The sequence below is a fragment of the Copadichromis virginalis genome, linkage group LG12 (assembly GCF_057382275.1).
Source record: "Copadichromis virginalis isolate Kocher_CV1m ecotype Utaka linkage group LG12, C_Virginalis_male_GT1.1, whole genome shotgun sequence".
Classification (NCBI taxonomy): domain Eukaryota; kingdom Metazoa; phylum Chordata; class Actinopteri; order Cichliformes; family Cichlidae; genus Copadichromis; species Copadichromis virginalis.
The window spans coordinates 29,888,823-29,904,443 of record NC_140629.1 but is presented as its reverse complement, the minus strand read 5'-3'; the positions used below and the strand labels follow the sequence as shown (position 1 = coordinate 29,904,443).

Genomic DNA, 15,621 nt, shown 5'->3' with positions numbered 1-15,621 from the left:
TGAAACTGACCAATTAAGGCATTCTTCCTCTTTTGTGTTAAGTAATGAAAAAAAATACGTACCTTTTTTCTTATTTTGTTTGTCCTTATTTACATTGTGCCATAAATGGTAAGGTATTTGTAAATCATGCAGAGTAATTGTAGCATCTGCACAAACCACTGTTTTAAACATTTTAGTTTGCTGTCTTAATGTGTGGGTAGATGTTTTTATAATTCCTGGAGCTCGGATGCTGCAAATCCACAATCAGGGTATCGAGTGTCACATAAAATGAATACGAGAAGGTTTCTCGGACACAGTTCACAGTTACTGATTTTCCTTGGCAGCAAACCTGAGATAGAGTGAAAAAGACGACTGTGCAAAACTTAGACGTGTTTTAGTACAAGTTTTTAAAAAAAAAAACGAAATAAAAACTGTAATATAGAAATATTCCAGCAGTTTTTTATTTTGTTTTTATGGCTGAAGCAAACAAAACATAACAAGGTAAACAGCTTTAACATAATCCGGTGGGCAAACATTTTGTGCATTCATGAGCTCTACCAGTGGGAACAAGATAGTTTACCTAATTTTGATCAGATTATTTGCTTTTTAAAATATTCTGAGGCACTCTGTGCTGATAGAAACCTTCAGTTACAAAATTTTACTTTTAACTAATGGTTACAAATGTTATTACATTAAAGAATACAAAATGTAACTTTGAACACATCAAAACTTACTTACTGTTAACTAGATATTAAATTTTTCACTTACCATGTTTTTTGTAAATATTAACCATGTACCTCAATTTTCTCTGACTTTCCAGTGTTTGTAGTTCAATAGACAAGGAATAATTTTAACAAGCTGAGGATACAGCTGTTTCTAAGCCAAGACAGACTTGCCTTAGAAGACTTCTATCTATCTTCTTGTATGGGACGCAGCTGTGTCCCTGAGGTAACTAGGTGTAAGTTTAAATTTAATTTTCTGATGTTAGTGTTATGTCTCACTGATGACAGAAGTCAGAGGAGAATGGACAGATTGCTTCAAGCTGAAAGGAAGGCAACTGTAACTCATATAACAACTTGTTATAGCCAAGCTATGCCGAAGAGCATCTCTGAACAGACAGCATGTCCATTCTGGAAGCAGATGGGCTACAGCAGCAGAAGTTTTCACATTACTCCATGCAAAAACAACAGGTGATTAAACAGAAAAAAACATCATTGGTATACTCTGGAAACTCTGAAGTGCATCTTCTCCAAATATAACACCCGTTATATCAACAATGATGTTGCAAAGTCAGAACATGTGAAACACTGAGATGAACACTTTAACAGACGTCAACAAGCTGATTTTAACTGATCTAAAAATATCCAACTTTGCAATAGTAGGCCTGCCCCAACTGGATCACCCCAAAAATAGTAAAACCTGTAGTCTTATTGATATTAGCTGTTTTTAAATGATCTATACATTCTGTTTTGTCCTGTGATTAAACCGGCCCTGCATTGCTATTAATTATTTTGTTGTAATTATTCTTAGTTCTTGTTTTGTCGCTTTATGTCTATAAAAGGCGCTTTATGTATAAATATTACTTTTTTTGTCATTTATTTGCCTCACAGAATCTGAGCATCTGATTTGATTAAAGATCTACAAGGGCACGATCCAGACAGAAAAGAAACCAATGAAACTAAAGAGGGGCAGCCAAGAAGGAGACTTTCAGTAGGTTAATATGAGCTGTCAGGTCATGATGCAGATGAGAGGGGTGAGTCAAGCAGTTTGGGAAGTTTGATTCTACAGTAATGGTGCTGCACCCTTAGCAGTGATATCATATATACATTCATGCAGTGGTTCAGTGTTTACTGCCTCATAACAAGAATGTCCTGTATTTGAAACCAGGTTGTTTTTCTTGTGTCAGCGTGGGTTTCTCCCGCACTCCAAAGACATGCACAGAGTTAAGTTAATTGGAGATTCTAAATTGAGCGCAGGTGTGAATGTGATAGCCCAGACAGATCCAGGTGTACTTATTTCTTGAATTATGACAGCTGGGATGGCATCGCCCACAAAAAAAGATGGCCATTGTTTTTGAAAGCGTTTGATCCGCAAGATTATTTCTCAGAAAGATTAGCTAGGTCACATTCTTTCTCGATGACCCCGTGTTTCATTTTTCTAGTTAAAGAGAGACACTAAAGTGACCTTTATGTGTACGGCTGTTTGGATGCCACATTGCTTATGTAGAAAGACACAAATGACGCCAAATTATTAATGTACATGACATAATATGATTTAGGGGTTACGATAATTCTTCACTTAAACATTTAAACTAACTTTTAAACTAAAATAATCAATTTTTAAAAAATGTAATAAGGGTTTTTTGGATTAATGTATTTGTTTCTAAATTAAGTGACTTTCTACAATTATGAGTTTACACTTATGAGTTTCTTAATTTAATTTTGGGGAATTAAAGAAAATTTCCGTTTAATGGTGATCAAACTCATAATGTGTGGTTGAAAAGTGCATAAACCTACCAGCAGGACATAATCCGAGGACTTTCCCTACAAGTGGGCGGGGCTGTTTCTTCGTCAGGTTAACAGGAAATATCAGTATCAGGAAGTTGAGTGTTTGGAGATTTGTTGTGTCGCCAAAATTTGCTGCAGTAGTTTTTATTAAAGTTTTACTGATTGAAAGCTCGGATACACACAGTAAACCTGCCGTTCAAACACAAAAAAGGCGTGAAAACGCGTGAACGCTGCGTGTGGAGTCTAAGGTAGGACTCGGGAGTTGAAATGTTGACGCTTTTCTCCTTGAAAATAAAACACGAAGACTAGTTCCAGCTCATTTTATATGAACAGAGAAGTACAAAAGGAAAGTAAATTTTTGTGTGTCGGTGAATAATATTCTTATAATGAGTAAAAGGTCGGCGGTATATTTACTGTAAGTCAGTCTATGAAGCTTAAAACGAAACCCTTCAAGCATGTAGCGCCCCTGTAGTGTTTAATGGGCCTCTTAATAGTCTGCGACTATATGACAGTTAGTTTTCTTTATATACACGTAGCGGTGTTGTGCCAAAAAGTGATTGTCTGCCAAAAACTGATTTCCGGTATTTGCCAAAAAGCGATTGCTCACATTTAAAGTGCTATAAGTAACTTGTTGGGCTATAATATGTTAAACATATGTCAAATGCATCCCTTATGGATGACATAAAGTCATCTTGAGCCACAAACAACATTCGTGTAGCAAGATACAAGCCGCAATCAGTTTTTGGCAGCGACTTTTATATAACCTTTATTTATGCAGTAAAAAAAATCTCATTAACATTAAAAATGTATTTTGTAAGAGTAAGTTGGCCAAGAGCACAGCAGAAATGGCAGCAAATATTACAATAGTTCTGTAAAAATATTTTAAGTGGGGATAAAGGACCGGATTGGTTATAATGTAAGTACAAGTTGTAAAGATACTTAAAAAACAGATAATTTTTTAATTCTTTATGTAACCCCTTTGTATCCCCTGTTCACCGAAGTCTATTTACGAACATACGTAAAGATATTACACATAAAAAATACACAGAAACACTGGAAATCAGTTTTTGGCAGACAATCACTTTTTGGCACAACAGCGGGCTTTTTTTTAATAAGCTAGACTCGCCTATAGGAATGTTTGTATGTATGTTTTGTCTGTTTTATTGCAGCTGCTGTAAAACATAAACTCAGTGTTTATGTAGTTTCACAGTTTGGAGAGCTTTTATTTCATCCATCAGACCCCTGCAGTCACATTTATAACAATACTGATAATACAACAAGTTCCCAATGAGATTTTGTTTTTCATTTTTTATAATAGGTTAATTAGCTTATGGGAATTCATACAGCTTTTTGTTACTTTTTTGCTGTTTAGAAGCCACCAACACTGTTGTTTCTGTTTCTGTATACATATGTTATCACCTACAGGACAAACACAGCATTTCTTTTCTTACTGTCCCTGACCAATAGGCAAGTTACTCATTTTACCAAATTAATGTTTTACTCTTGGACATTTTACTCTTACTCTTTGGACATTCGCTGCTTTTTCTCTCATTTTTAGTCTAGTCCTTGTACCTGATCATTTTCAGGGGAATGTTTGGTTTGTTAAGCCACTTAACAGTGACCTATGAATCATTCAAAAAGGCACCTAACCCAAAAATGAGCCAGTGTTTTGTTTACATATAACATAGCAAAGAACTAGCTTAAAATAGTATATTCAGACGCTAAAGGTCTTTTGCAAAAACACATTTGTTCCCATTCCTTTAGATGAATTTACAAACAAAACAAAACAAAAACAAGGGCATAAATGATGGAGATAAAATGTTTATATAATGTTTTTGCATCAACTGAGTGATTCCCAAACACCTATCAGTCAAAAGGTTGGCATATTCTGGCATAGTGTGCAGTGCGTTTGAGGAAACTGGACAAGTGGAAGACAAAAGATGAAGTGGCACGACTAAAACTCGTGTTTTTAGAAATGGGTAATATTCCAGCAAAGACCTGACACAGAAGCTGCGAGATGCATTCTGACCTTCAGTTGATCCATCTACTGTTCACTGAACCCTCATCAGAAATGGTCTCAGTGGAAGCGTGGCTATTCTTAAGGAAGGGAAATGGGGAGAAAAGGCTGAGGTATGCCAACACAAGAACTGAACTGAAAGTCAGTGGCAACAGCTCCAATGGAGTGATGAACCAGATCTGAAAATTCTGGTTCCAGTCATCATATAGAGTGTCTACAGCCATCTATAAAGCACGGTGGAGAGTCAGTCATGGTTCTGGGCTGCATTTAATGGAATTATGAACACAGACAAGTACTGTCAGACTTTGATCCATCACACTGTACCATCTGGAAAGAATCTAATTGTCTATGGCTTCATTTTTTTCAGTACTCCCAAACACTGCTAATGCTGGAAAGGCAGATCTGGGTAGAAAAACACAAGATAGGAAGCCATCGGTCGAGATACTTTCAAGCTTGTCAGAATCGTACAAACTGTTATGTTATTTTGTATCTCTATATGTGTTTGCATGTTTCACTTAAACAATGCACCTATTATCAGTTTTAAAAGGTATAAAGGTATAAATATAAAAGGTTCCTGTACAAACCAGAAAACACTGTAGGTCTCAGAGCTGAGAAGCTTCAAACAAGGCTTTTTTTAGGCAATTGTTCGAGACGAAGCAGTTAATTATTTGCTTGAGTACTGGTTGCGTGCTCAGACAAATGCATACTCCCATGACATTTTTCAGGCCAAACGTAACATTTTAGCCTTAGTAATGGGTCATGACGGATCCACTATTTTGTTGTTTTAGGTGTAGGTGAGGAGGTCATGAATCGAGTCCCCCTGCAGCAGCCGCAGAGCTGTGGGCCCTGGGAGCTGAAGGAGCGGCTCGGCACCGGGGGCTTTGGAAATGTCACAAGATGGCAAAACAAGGTATTCACTCCACATACTTCTAGCATACTGTTACATCTTTGAGAATCTTATATTTTAGGACATAATAGACAGGAAAGAGGATGTTTGAATAACAAACTATTACACTGACAAGATAATTATACATGTCCTGCTGAAGTTTCTGGGAAGCCATCGGCTCTTACCTCTGCTGATCAAATTTTAAAGTTAAGGTTTTGTTTAGAGGGAAATAGTCATTTTAAAATGGAATCAGAAATGAAAGTTCACTTGTGTGTTTCCCTCTTTGTGTTTAGTAAAGATTTAAGATGAGGAAAACTTCCTCAACCTGCTGAGGCAAAGCTTCCTTGTTCCTCCTACAGCGAAAGCTCATGTAAACAGTATAATGACCGTGGAGGTGGATTAGCTGTAGGGTACAAATTAAACTCATCTTTTAGCTAATGTCTGTTTGTATTTCACTAAGATCACACTCGTGGAATTGCGTGAAAGAATGTATAAGCAACTCTCACTGGATTATTTTGATACTACAGAACTCTTGATTTTCTAAACTTGCTAGTTTTCTTTAGAAATCATAATTTATTTCTATTTGAACACAAGAACTATTATTTCATAAAAAAACTAATTTATTATGGTCATGATTACCACCCTGAAAAATGTTTTAGCAAGCCATAGCACAAACCAGCGTTGTGCACTGTGGTGCTTTAACTTTGTAATGTTCAATTTACACACAATATCAAAACGTCAGCACGGGTTTAAGCTGTCACTTTGGAAAGCATCCTGCCAAAACAAATGTAATCAGTCATCATCATAAGAATTGGTGATGCTCACAAAGCAGGAGATAGATACACAAAGCTATCACAGCGTTCCCAAGTTTAAATAACTGGAGTTAGAAGTATTTTCCCAAAATTTAACGAGACCAAACAGTTCAGAACAAGCCTGACAGAGGTTGGAAGTATAAGGTTTCAACAATTCTGGAAAGAAACTGAGTGAGAGATGTCTCCAAAGACCCCAGAACAACTGTGAAGACACTCCTGAATGACTTCGCCAGCTCAGGAATTATCGTCTGGAAGAAGATAATCAGTAGAACACTGCACAGCAATTGACTGTGAGGCTGTAGACCGCGACAAACTCAATTTGTCATCTTCAAGCCAGACTGACATGTGCTAAGGACAACCTGGAGAAAGATTATGACTAATGGAAGCTCAGAAAGTGTTATTTATAAAATATGGGTCTGATGAAAAGAATGAAGGTCTTTGAACTGAACAAAAGAGCATTTGGGATTTCACCTTCATGGGTTTTGTTCACTCCAGGAAGCTCTTCTTTGTGCACTCAGCCCATGTGAAATAGTGTCTATTGTAATGATGTCACTCTAAGTCACGGGATGAAACCATTTGAAAGTTACATCACTGAACAAGAGGGCACTCTGGGAACCTGACAACACCCGATTAGTGGCTCTTCCTTTTCCTATCTTTAAAATTGTACTTTAGCTGTGCTGTTGTATGACTCACATTTAATATCGTTGCATTTTTAAAGCTGGCTTTGAGCCAGGAAGTGATTTAATATAGTGTCTGCTCTGTGGTTTGCAAAGGTGTAATGATAGTTGTGTATTTTTCCATTGTTTTAGTCCAGTCCATCCATCTATTGTTTAACTGGTTATCCAACCAGGCTCACAGGCAGGCTAGCACCAGCTGACAGTGGGCATCCATACCTATGGCCAATTTGTGATTCTTTTACCCCATTTCCCCTTCAGTTTTTCATGTGACTACAATCCACAAAGGAGAGTTAAAATCATTTCTGTTGTGGTTTCATTATGAAAGATTTCAGCACTTCTCATTCATTAAATAAAGAGCTGTCCAATTCTCTGTTGGTGGCTGTAATTCAGGCTTTTATAATTGTTTTCCTGAAGCTGCACCTGTATTTTGCAAAATGTGTATTTAATAATATACACTCATTGGCCTCTTTATCAGTTGCACCTTGCTAGCTCTGGCTTGGACCCAATTTTGCCTTCAGAAATGTTTTATCTCTTCGCGGCATAGATTCAACAAGGTGCCGGAAACATTCCTCTTTTTAGTCTGTGTTGACATGATGGCATCATGCAGTTCCTGCAGATTTTTTTGGCTGCACATCCACGATCCACGTTCCATTCCGTCTCATCTGAAAGGTGATGTGGAGGCTGTGATGTGCTGCTTTTAGAGATGCTCTTCTGCATATCTTGTCTATGATGACTAGTTATTTCTGTAGGGCTCTAGAGTGTAACCAATATGGTCGCAAATGCGGCCAAATTTTTCAATGGTGCGACTAAAAAAAAATCTTAGGTCGCACCGGTGCGACCAACTGTTCGACTAACAAAAGAAAAAGAAATACTCCGCAACTCTGAAAGTCTCCGTGTGGTCAACAGCAGACACACATTATGCCTCTATTGTGGTCTAAACCAATCAAAAATAGTCAGGGGCGGGCCCTCTCTGATTGGTCGTGGTCCAGATATTCGTGTAGTCCATGTGTACGTTTGAAAGTGCAGGTTTAACATTGTCTACAATATTGCCAAAGAGTGCCAAAGCACTTTAAGCACAAGATTGTTAGTTAAACATTTACAAATCAGTATTGTCTGTATGGACAGCAATCCCCCCCCCCCCAAAAAAAGTGCATATGTAAAACTGCTGTGTTAAGCAATGCGGTTGAAACACCAGTTAAACCGTGGCAAAAAGTTAGTCTAGAGCCCTGTTCTGTCTCCTCAACATCACATTAACTAAGAATTTTGACCAGAAAACTGCTGCTCACTGGATATTTGTTCTTGTTCTCTGGAAAGTGGGAAAATTCAAGTAGATCAGCACTTCCTGAAATACTCAGACTTTCCCATGACAAATAAGTCACGACAAAGTCACTTAAATCGCCTTTCTTTCTCATTCTGATGCTCCATTTGAACTTCAGAAGTTCACCTTGACCACGTCTACATGCCTAAATACATTAGGGTGCTGCCATGTAATTGGCTTACTGGATATTTGCATAAATAAGGTGCTGAACAGGAGTATCTAACAGAGGGGCCAGTGCGTGTGTCTTCCATAAACGTATTTGTATGATTTACTTCCATTGCTGTTTACAATAATCAGTGAAGCATTCAAAAAAAGAAGTTTAGCATTGTAATCACAGTGCTAATCATCGGTGCCACTGCAAATTGACCTTTAGGAGGGAGAATGATTGAGGACTCTCGTGGCACTGCCGTTGTGATGATTCAACTTCTTCTGCAGGAAAGGTTATGTCTTCCTGCATTGGCGACAATACTGTTGGCTAATAATAGCTCATATGGGAAGTGAAACGCCTTCATGTGAAACAGGTAGGAAGAAGTTGTTTCTCATCATTTTTAGGGAAGTGATTTAATATAGTGTCTGCTCTGTGGTTTGCAAAGTTGTAATGATAGTTGTGTATTTTTCCATTGTTTTAGTCCAGTCCATCCATCTATTGTTTAACTGGTTATCCAACCAGGCTCACAGGCAGGCTAGGCCCAGCTGACGGTGGGCATCCATACCTATGACCAATTTGTGATTCTTTTACCCCATTTCCCCTCATTTTTTTTCTGTTTATCATAAAGTAGGAATGTCTGACCACTCTGTTTCTTGAATACAAAGTAGTCATGGTAAAATATATAATTAACATTGAAGATCGCACAAAGGATCGTTACGCTCATTTCCACTAGAGCAGCTTTGCATGATTCACACTTCAGATGAAGCTTTTTTCTGTCTTTTATTTGTATGTCCACTTTAACTCTGTAATGCCATGTGTATTATATTTGATACATGAGTTTTTGAGGCTCCTACATCATTATTGTGATTTTTATTTTTTAAATCTAATCCCAACAGCATCATATTATTATATCAATTGCAAGAAAAGCTGGATGGAGTAAATAATACAAGTGGATATAAATTATATGAATTAAAACTCATGTATCCAACTTGATATTAAATGTATTTTTTAAATTTGTTAGGTTCAATAAACACTCTAGTTGGACTTTAGTTTCAGGTTTAATGGTTCAGACTTTGTAGGTTTAATGTATTATCCTGATGTATTTATAATTTATTTTGCTTTTGTTACTCTTTTCTCTTTCCTTCTTTTCTGTCCTAACCGCCCTTTCTTTTTTTTCTTTTCCTTAAGCTTTTTGTGCCCGACATATGAACTCTGAACATTTCAGGAGAATCAGGTTGAGACATTGTCTGCAGTTGCTGTCTCTGACTTGCAGCACAAAGCAGGAAACTATCTGAGTCAGCCTCATTGCTATTATGGGAAATACTGTCTTTTGGCAAGGTTACTGCCAGGTTAGCGAATGTTGAGGCACTGCAGAGATTGTTTAACATCTCAAATGAATTGAGAACCTCTATTGGATATTGTGTAGACAAATAAAAGGCTAAAGTTCATGTGTGAAAACAGCTTTTCAGTGTAATGTCCTCTGAAATGATGGAAGTCTGACTTTGTGTCTGTCTGTTTTCAGGACACAGAGGAGCAGATTGCTATAAAGCAATGTCGGCAAGAGCTGAGTGACAGAAACAAGGAGAGATGGTGTCTGGAGATCCAGATCATGAAAAGGTCAGAAGCTGCATTTGAGATTATGTTGAGTGATTATCAGTATTATAACTCCATCCAAGTCCTATACAGAAACTATAACTCATTTAAAATGTGGTCAGTCACCTGTTCCCTTGTAACTACAGTTTTTTTTCCCCACCATTGCTTTTGGAAGTCCCAGTCTGACTTGCACTTGTGTGCAAAATGAGCAGCAAACTGTCAAGGAAGCTTCAAGAAAAAGTCTCTTTTTCCACAGTGATGCATCTCAGTTTGTGACACATCAGTTTTTAAGAAATTGGTGATTTTCCCGTGCAAACTGAAACAGTTTGCTGCGTTGGTTTAAGGCCGTTTTTGGCATGTTAGCCTGGTTCAGTCTGACATGTTGCCGTGACTCACTTTGGTACATTCCATGACAAACTGGGTCCTTATGAGTTTGACATTTGACTTTTATGTACCCATCTGTTTAACAAGTTTCTCAAAATATAAAAACCAATTTTGTGCCCTGAAATAGTAAAAATCACACATTAGCTAATTAGAACAGCATGAAAGTGAGTTATTTTGGTGACTTTGGTTATTTCTGACGTCCTAGGTGCCACCTCCTCATTTTGCTCTGCTTTGGCAGTCATTCTCTTTCCACACCAGAAGCCATTCTGTTAATGGCTTCGGTTTTGGTGTCAGGTCCCTGGATGCCAGTTTATGCAGGGTTTGATTATGTTTTGAGATGTGAAGTGCATGTGCTTTTTGTCATTTGGTAGTGCAAACACACGCATAAAACCTCCCCCCCTTGTCTTACTTTAACAAGCGTGTTGTTTTCAGACAGACTCGGTCACAACCGCAACCCTTCCGTGCTCCCACGCTCAACTTGGGGAAAAAAACACTGGGTAGGGGACATGGCAACCTACCATTATATTATTACAGCTACTTAACACAGATTTGCACACGAACATCTACTGAAAGACACATCACTTTGTTTTTGAGTTATAATGTGTTTATACATCTGGTATTCTGTTGCTTTTGCAAATGCAGAATGTCTTTTTAAAACCAAGGAAAAAAAACATTTCCAAAATCTCATGCAGGCTTCATCCCACTCTTTCTCTCATTGTGTATTTTTTTTTCTAAACGTTTTCTCAAATTCAACAGTTTGCAGTTCATATGTTATAATAATAATAATAATAATAATAATAATAATAGCTTTATTTGTATAGCTTTAAAAATAACCCCCAAAAACTGTGCCTTACAGTTTGGATAAAACTATACATTAAACATAAGTTCACTTGCCCCAGCTGACAGACACACAGTCAAACGTACGTTCTTACATTCAGTCATACACACTCTACAGCCAGAAGTAAGGGATTAAAGATTACAGAAAAGCTAAGCTATAAAATGAGTCTTCAGCAGCTGTTTAAAACAAACTGCTGATTCAGGCTGACGCAGGCTGTTACAAAGTTTTGGTACGACAACTTCAAAAGTGTGGACCCCTCTAGCTTAGAAGAATGAAGAGGTTGTCTGCTGGAATAAATTCTCATGATGTCTGCTATCTGTGCAGGAGCTTGGCCATGTGGATTTATGTTATTAATACAATTTTAAAATTATTTCTAATTTCAGCTGGAAGCCATTGAAGACAAGTAAGAGTAGAGGTGATGTGACCACTGGCTTGTTTTTGTTAGCAGCCTAACAAAAGTGAAGAGTCAGTGACAGTAAATGAGTTGGGAGAACATTAAAGCATGTACTTTTTTGTGATGTTTCTTAGTTTAAAGAAACAAGACTGGATGAGCTTGGAGATGCTGGTTAAAAATAATACCAAGATTCTTAGATGCTTATTCGATATTGCTGGTGAGGAGGCTAGTATAATGACTGACCACATAAGAGAAGCTGAACACAAGAACCTCGGCTTTGTCACAGCTGAAGACACTCAGTCTTTAGTGACAGTAAAGCTGAGGTAGGAGAGGCTGCTGAGATTGTTAGCCTTGACAGAAAAGTATAGCTGTGTGTCATCAGCATAGCAATGATAGGAGATGCCTTTGAAGATGTTAAATAGATGGCCTAATGGTAACATAAATTAAAAGCAGAAATGATCCAAGGATTGAAGCTTGAAGGACTTCATATGAATCCTTGTATTCCCAGAAGCAGAAAACATCCTATATTAAAGAAATATAACTATACAGCTGAATGTATTTCGTTTTGTTTGATTATTTATTGCTTTAACTGAACACTTGCATACGTGTGAGGACTCATAATAACAGTCATTTATTATTTCAGTGATTGCTATCAGTCTTCTGCTATTCGAGTTCCTACAACACGGATTACATGCAGTACATCATTTTCTTGGTCAGTCTGATATCAGTTGGAGTCTGTTATCTTTACACTCTCCTTTGCTTTTTATATGTAATGAATACTTGAGTCAGAGGCAATCTGAAACACATTGTTTCAGTGACACATTATGAAACCACAAAGCTTCAGAAATGGCAAAGGAGGAAATTGAATCAGATCAAAAAGTAAGACTTTTAATGATCCAGAGATTGTGTGATATAAACAGTTTTGTTATTTTTAATGCAAGCCAAGTTTTAAACATTTTTCTAATAAAGTTTAAATGAAGAACAGCACAACATATGGTAGCGTAGAGTAACTCTGATGCCAGGCGTCTTCACTGCAATTCATACAAAAAACATAGAAAAGAATCAAAGAGTAAATAGTACAGTATCTATCTCAGTCAGTTATATGAAATTACAAAAGCATTGTTTGCATATATGAAATTTAGAGTACTCATGTATCAGCAATTGCATCATGTTTTGTGTTATATATTAAGTGATATAAGAGTTGTGGTGTGTTCTACTTCCAAGGTCCAACTGGGTCTGAGTGAGGTACATTTTGTCATCATAGGTTAAACACAGCACTTCATGCAGAAGTTTGTGAGACTTGTCCACACAGATGCTGAACTACAGTTTACAAGGATCCAAGCGCACTTGTTGTCCTCACAGAACTGTGTCTACAATCAAAAGCAATCATAATCCCAGCCTGTGGAGAAGATTTTTGTGTCTAATGTGGAAAAAGGTGGAGGTGAATGTTTTCTATGTAAGACAGGATATGGTAAAAGAGCAGTTCCCAGGCAAAAAAAATGCAGAAACAACAAATTGTATTTTTTTTAGATATCACAATGCGTAACTTCCTTAGAAATAGCTGCCAAGAACCTGGAAATTAATCAGTGCAGTCAGTTGAAACATTGGAGCGTAATTCAAGATTAATCTCTGTGTATTTGCTTGGTTCTTACTGGATATTATTGGTGCAGTGATGCAAGACAGGGAGTTTATTCATGAAGTTAACTGCATGCTTGAATAGGCTGGGCTGAAATGGCTGCCAATGGCTGTCCAAGTCTGATGGGGAAAAATGTTAGGCTTTGGAAGTGGATGCAAGATAAAGACTAATATGTACCCAGGTGTTTTTGCGTTGTGCAGGGGGAAAAACTGAAAGCAGAAATGAGAGTTTCGTATGAGGAAAGGGAAGGATGTTCCGGAGCTCTCAAATGCAGAATTGAAGCCATTTACTCAGACACTGAACCCGACTTTAACGCACTTAACCAAAACCAAACCACTAGATTTATGTCACCAAACATGGAAAAAGAAATGAAAAACTGCAAATCCATTAATTCAACTGGAAGCAAAATGGAAATAGCACTTAGTACAGAGTTAAATCTTTCAATGTTTGCTGAAACTTTTTTCACAAGTGTTTTTGAGATTGTTGATTAAATAGTGATTAAAAGTTTAGCATTTTATTATAGCTTAATTCTAATATCCCCTTTTACCAGTGACAGTTTCTAAAGAGATAGCATTAATAATGAGCAGAATTGAGTTTACCTTATTGGTGCCACCCTCCACAGCACTCCCAATTTCTCATGAAACCCCCTTGGGAAGATCAGTTGCCCTTCTCTGATTTGTCATTTTCTTTTGTCATCAGATCGGTTTCAGGAACATTTTAGCAAAAGATGATTTCTTGTGGTTAAAATGATAATGAATTATATTGCTATAATACATTGTACAGTTCTTCTAATTAGTTTTTCTCACTTAGGTTGGATCATGTCAATGTGGTTGCTGCCCGAGAAGTTCCTCAAGGAATGCAGAAACTGGTGGCCACCAATGATCTGCCGTTGCTGGCCATGGAGTACTGTCAGGGTGGAGATCTGAGAAAGGTAAAAGCCGGTTATGTTTGCGTGTGTATATGCATATACAGTCATGTGTAAAAGGAAGTACAGCCACTTTCAGGCCTAAGGTTTTACACGTCAGGATATAATCTGAGTCATCTGGTCCTTAGTGGGTCTTAAAGTTCAGATGAACAACAACACATCTCACACAGTACTGTGCAAAAGCCTGAGCCACCAGTGTTATGTACAGACATACACTGAAATGCAGTAAAAAAGGTAAAAAAAAAAAAGTTTTTACAACTCTAACAAGCCTGAAAGTCAATATTTGGTATGACTACATTTATGCTTCAACATACGTGTTTATGCAATACCTGCTAGTAATAAGTGCATGCATTTTGATTGACAAAGTTTTCTATGTGTAGACATAACACAGGCTGACATTGAATGGATTATAGGTCACTGTTAAGATGTCAGGTACAAGTGCTAGATTGATGAGGCATCAAAAAGTTACCAGTGTCCATAGTGAAACTGTGAAAGACTACGAAAGCCAAGAGGACAAGTCTGATTCCTTGGAAGCAAAATTTCAAGGAACGAGGGTTGGCTCAAGACTATTGCACATTACTGAATTACATCCTGTCATTTATTAGTAGAAATGTCGAAGTTGTATGTGTAAAGAGAATGTAGCAAGAGTGGTGATCATTTTAGCTGGTTTTGCTACTGTGGAACCCGAGCACTTGCAGTCACTAAGTTTACAAGGAAGCCCTCTGTGTTTAATTCAACAATCAAATGGGAAGCCAACTTTCTGACAGAAATGATCCAAAGCCTAGCAGCAAATCTAAAACAGAGTGGCTATAAAAGAAAAGAATCAAGGTTTGCAAATGGCCCAGTCAAAGTCCAGATCTCAACCTGATTGAAGTGGTGCAACTTTCAGAGAGCAGAGAGCAAATGTTTGAAAACCTCAATGTACTAAAGCAAAATCTTTAAGGAAAGCAGGGCAGATTTCCTCCACAACAATCTAAGAGACCAATAAAGTCATACAGAAAACAGTGATTTCAGTCATGGGGTGTACTTAGTTTTCCACACACTGGTTCTTCAGTTTAGTGTTTGTTAAATAAATGAAGACTTAGTATATGTTATGTGTTGTTCATCTCAGGTTGTATTTACATATTTTCTTTAGATAAAACCTTGGAACTCAAATGGGTTGTACTTTCTGTTTCATATTACTTGATTTGATGTGGTTTAGGTCACTGGATTTGAGCCCGTAAACCTACATTTTAATAAAATTAAATAACTGTGAATGGTTATCTTAGGTTGGTAATATTTTTTTCTCATTCTTAACATGAGGAAATATATGCTTGTCTTTTGAAATCTTTTGAGTCACATGTATGTATCAAGTTTAGAAATAATGCTAGTAGCACAAATTTAAAATGGCAAATGTAACAATTACTGTACATGTATGTTTTTGGTTTTTTTTTTTCTGTTTTAAGTCTGATTTATTTGGACCAACAGTTACTCAGCTGTTTGCTCTTCATTCTGTGGGATAAATCTG

The 15,621-nt window shown here is 37.2% G+C and overlaps 1 protein-coding gene across 1 annotated transcript in view; it reads left to right on the top strand.

Moving 5' to 3' along the window:
• Window positions 1–2,560: 2,560 nt before the first annotated feature.
• The window catches only part of ikbkb (inhibitor of nuclear factor kappa B kinase subunit beta), a 39,015-nt gene continuing 25,954 nt past the window's right edge, over window positions 2,561–15,621 (top strand). The window contains exons 1-4 of the mRNA XM_085475945.1: window positions 2,561–2,734; window positions 5,292–5,413; window positions 9,867–9,961; window positions 14,000–14,120. Coding sequence (XP_085332071.1) covers window positions 5,309–5,413; window positions 9,867–9,961; window positions 14,000–14,120 — 321 coding nt within the window. The 5' untranslated portion in view covers window positions 2,561–2,734; window positions 5,292–5,308. The remainder of the gene's footprint in view (window positions 2,735–5,291; window positions 5,414–9,866; window positions 9,962–13,999; window positions 14,121–15,621) is intronic.